Source organism: Hemibagrus wyckioides, linkage group LG09, assembly GCF_019097595.1.
Source record: "Hemibagrus wyckioides isolate EC202008001 linkage group LG09, SWU_Hwy_1.0, whole genome shotgun sequence".
NCBI lineage: Eukaryota > Metazoa > Chordata > Actinopteri > Siluriformes > Bagridae > Hemibagrus > Hemibagrus wyckioides.
Window position 1 is genome coordinate 4,769,586 of NC_080718.1, and position 6,000 is coordinate 4,775,585.

The 6,000-nt window shown below is 40.9% G+C and overlaps 1 protein-coding gene across 4 annotated transcripts in view; it reads right to left on the reverse strand.

The window, feature by feature from the left end:
• ccdc85ca (coiled-coil domain containing 85C, a) overlaps window positions 1-5,786 on the reverse strand; it is a 42,928-nt gene extending 37,142 nt beyond the window's left edge. For all 4 annotated transcript variants that reach the window (XM_058399209.1, XM_058399207.1, XM_058399208.1 and 1 more), the window contains exons 1-2: window positions 5,599-5,786; window positions 4,161-5,098 (exon numbers count right to left, since the gene is read on the reverse strand). In XM_058399209.1, the coding sequence (XP_058255192.1) occupies window positions 4,161-4,866 (706 nt within the window). In that variant the 5' untranslated portion in view covers window positions 4,867-5,098; window positions 5,599-5,786. The remainder of the gene's footprint in view (window positions 1-4,160; window positions 5,099-5,598) is intronic.
• Between the last annotated feature and the right edge of the window lie 214 nt (window positions 5,787-6,000).

Here is a 6,000-nt window from a genome sequence, read left to right on the forward strand (position 1 = left end):
TCACGATATAGGTAGAGGGTAAAGTTTTAGGATACTTTTATTTGATGTCTACCTGAGTCAGCATCGTTTTTTTATCAGGTGTTGATTAATTATCTCTATCAGCAGCTCTGACAGTAGTGCATGTTGTACTGAATTATGGTATCGTTTCTATAGCAACAGCTCAGGAATTGTATGACTGACGTTAGATTTTTACAAAGGCTTTGATATGGTGAAGGCGACTTTTATTTGCCATTCGAGGAAGGAGTCTCCAATGTCAGAGTGACAGATTTCCGTTTTCCGAGCAGTGTTCAGGAATCCTTGGCGAGGAAGATCCTTATTGCCTACAAAGATGGTGAGAGTTAAACATTTAGAAAAAGCACAAAAAGGTGCAGGATTGAAAATGTTTATCTCTGAATTTCAGTCTGTATGCTAGGAGCAGTTTCTCTTTTCCCCAGTGAGGCATTCCTTAGTCTTTCACAACAGACGCAGTGAGGAATCGCTGTCTCAGCGCAGCGCAGCGCTCTGCCTGACAGGAAGCTTGTTGACTTTAGTGGGTGGCATTATTATTATTTGAAAGTTGCTGGCGTTGTAAAAACAGAAGAAGACATGCCTGTTGCAGGTAGCATACAGAAGATACAATGCCGACGTACTCGGAGCATGTGAAGAATTCCACGCATGGTTTTATACCACAGATAAAAAAGCTGCACCGTCACCAGTTAAACCAAAGCGCACTTATAAACGTTATAAAGCCCGTGTTCTCACGCAGAAAACCACATAAAGGCTTCTTTTGTAGCATGTCGTGCATTGTGCATCGTTGTTGTGCATTATTTTTAGGGCCTGCCTGAAACTGGCTGAAATTTCTTTGTCTGTGACCTGTCGAGTGAGTTTCACCTGCAGGTTTCTGCTCATGCCGTGTTGATGAAATGATTAAATGTTCTGCGATAACAGCAGCTCTGATCATAGCACGCTGGAGTAAAGGCAGTCTAATCCAACAAGACTTGCATATGGACACTTTAAATGGGGCAGAAAAACATGTTAGGGTCCTGTGAGGGAAGCATGGTGATGGTAGCATCACACTATGGAGCTTCAGCTGGAACCTGAGCTCCAGTCAAGATAGAGGGAAGATTGGATACAAATAATCTACTCTGCCAAAAAGCTTGATAAAGTCAAAGCCTTTGATTTTAATCCTATAGAACAGGGCTCCCCAACCACCGGGCCAGGGACCAGTACCGGGCCATGGATCATTTGGTACTGGGCTGCAAAGAAACAATAAACTTATTATTTTATGTATATAACTTAAAATGATATGTATTTTATTTTGTCACTTCCAACCGGGCCACACTCCCGCATTCGACTCAGGCGCGGGTTTTTCCATACATCAGTAAGTCTGCAAGCTAACCCACCCTAAAATGACAGATCCATGGTACAAAAAAGGTTGGGGTCCACTGCTATAGAGAGCCAGTGGAATTATTTGATGAGTTTGAATCCCAGCTCCATCAAGCTGCCACTGCTGGGCCCCTGAGCAAAGCCCTTAACCCTCAATTGCTCAGTTGTATAGAAAGAGATGTAAATATAAACCTACTTCTATTACATCGTCGTTTCTATATATTTTCTTATCTAACTTGCTGAAGGAAACTATTACGCTGCTATAACGTGAAGTGAAAACAAGAAGTAAGTTTGTTTCAGGAAAGTTCCAGAACATGTAGCTAGAAACTGACTTAAATGTCTTTTAATTGACAAATTGTGGCATAAGTGAAATAAAAAACTTTGTGGCATGCTGTGGGAAAACAAACCACATCGCAATCACACTTCAGACTTCACAAGTGGATTATTTTCCTAGAACGTCACGTGTTAATCCACGTGTTAATCCACGTGTTATTAAATGACAGCTGAAACTACTTCCATCATGAATTTAACCAAACTCATTACAGGCTTAAAAAGGGCAAAATTAGCTCGGGTTAACGAATTATAATCATTTAGTTATGTTACTGCTGAAGTAGTGTGTTATGAGGAACTACAAAGTGACCGGGAAATCAACTACGGGGGAATCCATCAAAATAAACACGTTGGTCATATTTCTTTCCTTTCATGATCGGCGACGGCGACTCAAACACGACCACACCTTTTTATTCTCTCCAGCATTACCTCCTGAGTTGATGGACTTGAGAAGGTGAGTGAGTGAGTGTGTGTGTGTGTACCCATTATGTAAGCTCAAATCTTGATAAAGAGAATATAAGACAGATAAGTATGTGATAAAACAGTTGGAGGAAAATAATTAACACATGGCGAAGCCGAGACTCTGTAACTATCTCCAAGTTGATTATTTCCCTCCTGAACCTCATACAGTTATCACTTACATAGACAGGAATACAGATTCCTTCCTTATAGAATCCGTCAATTCCGGATGTTTTCGGGTTACTATAGAAACGATAATGTATCCGAACGAGTGTGTTAATAATAATAATAATAATAATAATAATAATAATAATAATAATAATAATAATAATAATAATAAACCTGTGATTTTTTTTTATAGCTGCTCGACTAACTTCTCTAGCAGAGCTTTCACATCACAGGAAGAACATCACGGAAAAAGAAAAAGGTTGAGATCAACAAAGCTGCAATTTCGCACCAGCAAACACTAAACTTATAACACTAAACTTAAAATTTATAATAAATTTATTTACTTAAACTATTTGAAAAACAGGCTGGAATTTTTTATCTGCAGTTGAACTGAGAGACCAACAAACCTTGGTCCACATAGAAATGCTCAGATGTTTGAATATTCACTAATATGCGAATTTAGAAAGCACTGTGATGTGTTTAAACCTCTCGTTTCTGAGCAGGCTTTAATGCTGAGCTCAGCTCTTCAGTTATAAAGGTTTAATAAGGCTGTGAGAGGAGCTGCTGCTGCAGCGAGGTGTGTCCTCGGAGTGAATTTACAGTGCGCTACACAGCATTAAATCCTCATTAGACCCGACTTCACAGGCCATGCTAATTAGCGCAGTGCCATCTGTCCAGCCAGGCCTGCTGTGTGTGTGTGTGTGTGTGTGTGTGTGTGTGTGTGTGTGAGAGAGAGAGAGAGCCGTCTCGCACGGCCATGTGCAAACACCGAGCCACGGGTCCGTGCGCCGTTTCCACGGTTACTCCCGGGAGATCTGCAAAGGCATCTCACATCATCCGCTTAGTTAAGTTCCTTTACGAGCTGATGAGAATTTGGGCTTTAAATGGCTTTTACACACACACACACACACACACACACACACACACACACACACAGAGATGTATGGGGAAAATATAACATTGTGATATCTGATGTCCGATATGTATCACAATCTATATTGGTTTGCTGATAAAATGCCAGAAAAAAGAGGGGAAAAAATCACAATTAAAACCAAAAATTTAAATAAATGAATGAATGAATGAATGAATGAATGAATGAATGAATAAAATAAAATAAAATGTTCTGTTTATAAGGTGCCTTCTTAACACTCTTTTCTCTTTTTTTTAATTATTTTGTATTATATTTATTTTAATAATAAACTAAATAAAACTTTTTTTTAGATATTTTGTAGGAAGACGAGATGGAAAAAAAAAAGAATAAAAAATAATTAAAAAAAATTTTAAAACACAATTTTTTTTACTTTGAAATCAGTGTGCACAATCAGAAATAAATTCCATTAAAAAAAAAAAAATTCAGGATTTCATCTGAAAGCTGATGAAAACTTTACAACCAACAACCGTTACCATAGCAACCAAAAACAACAGGCGGATGCAGGTTCTGTAGCTAACTCCACAACTCGTGGACATGTTGCGACTGCTACTGCTGCAGCTTGTGGGCGTGGCCTGTCAAGAGTTTTCTTAACTCACTTATTTCTAATGAAATTTTTTATATTGACATGCTAGGTGTCCTTGCCAGCTTAGCAAAGCAATCCAACTGCACTAGCTACATACACACCACCACAAGCACCAGTGATCTCTGCTACTTCCTTCCCATCAGTGACGTTTCTACAGACATTTATCAAGAGGTCGTGTGAACAGGATGAGATGAAATCCACTTCATAAAAGTTGGGAACTAAACATGTGAATGGGGAAGTGAAGAAATGTCAGACCTTCGAGTCACAATGGAATCTGTTTGTAGCTAGTTAACGAAAGCGGACAGCGATTTGCACTTCACTTACCGTTCAGTCCGTTGGGTATGCTCCTGTGGAGGTGGTTGGTCGATAGATCATCCATAGATCTTCTTATGGCTGCCATCTTTCCTTCGACAGGTTTGTGCCCATGACCGTGATGGTGGTCCGGGCTTCCTGCGCTTCCCGTACTGGATGTACTGCTTCCGTCCCCCACGTCCCTCACGTTATTCGTGCCTCCGTTCAGGTTGGTCAAGCTGGACTGGCTGTCTATAGAGCTCCTCGACCCGGCACCGTTCCTCTCCTCCTCCAGCATGACGATGATCTCCTTTAACTCCACGTTCTCGCGCATGATGGTCTCCTGATTGATCTCCAGCTCCTTCAATTTTTGCTGATAGAATCCGACCTCCTTCCAGACGACACCGGCCGTGTACCTGCCGAAGCGCTGCCACTCCCGCGACAGCTTTTTGCCCTTTTGCCGGTCGTCGTCCAGAAAGCAGCACAGCTCCCTGAGCTCCTGGTTGTCGTCCTGCAGCTTCTGGTTGACTTCTTTCAGATTTCGGATCTCGTGAAGGTGAACCTGTAGTCTCCGGTTCACGTCTCTCATCATGTTCCCGTGCTCCACCATTAGGCTGATCTTTTCGCTGTCAACTCTGCGGAGCTTTCGAACCAGCTCATCTTTGCTGAGTCGGAGGAGTTCCTCATCTGAGATTTTGCTTAAATCCTCCCTCGGGACGTCAGTCACATTTTTTGCCATATTCCTTTCCGTGGATGGACGGCTGTGAGAGGAAGCTGAAGGATGTCTAATGATGCCTACATAAATGCAGAAGATCTAAAATCACACCCATGGTATTGAAGATATATCCAAGAAGTGGGAAACCTGTTAGGCAAAATAACACTCCTGCTTTTTTATCTCTGAAATCCTTCGTCCTGAAAGGTCAGCTCTTCGTTCCAGTGAAGTGAAATCAGAATTTCTGGTCATGCATAACCTGCAGGATGCATTATAAGAGAAGAGGACAGAATGAGAAAATAAGCTGAGCCTGAATCACTGCAGTGGATGTAGATTAGGTTGCCAGATTGGGATTATTTGTGCACACTTAAACCGTTGTTTAAAATCTCAGATTCAAAATGAACTCTTCGTAATAATGATCAGGATCAATCACTCATACTCACAATAATTTCCTTTTTATCTGTATGTATAACACAGACGAAGAAATGTACTGAAATTATCCCAATCTGGCAATTCGGTAAAGCCGAACTATTCAGTTATCCCACATTCTCCTAATTCCACACAGATGATAAACACACCTGATGTTAGTTATCATTTTTATATCTTCACTTCAATGTTTTGTTATTCTCACTCTCTTCTCTTTTATAGAGAGAATAAAACGAAATTTCACGAAACATAAATTCGCTGTCATAAAAACAGCACTTTACCCTTCACCATTCAGCGGCGACACTTTCAGCCTCCGAAAATGATATATCTTACCTTTTTTCGAAACAGGGGTCTATTCCATATTTCCCTCCTTCGTCTAAATGTCTGGTTCAGCCTGTGAAACAGACCGAAACGTGCCCAGAGAGCGGGTTATATAAACCGCCGAGCCAGCAGGTAGGTTCCGATAGAGAGAGAGAGACTGCCTTTAACCATTTAGCTAGCCTACTAAAGCAGATTGAGAATTCTTAAAGACACACGAGCCTCAACATTCCCCGAGACCTGCAACCGCTTAGCCCCGCCCACCGCCTGTCACAGGCTTTAATAACACAGCGTATTTAATCAATTCTCGATATTAATTGGTCAAAAAATGTTTATTTTTACGTAAGGAATGACGTATCATAACTTGTGCTGTTATATGCAAGCGGAGTGCATTATTATTGTATAAAAGAGTCTGCT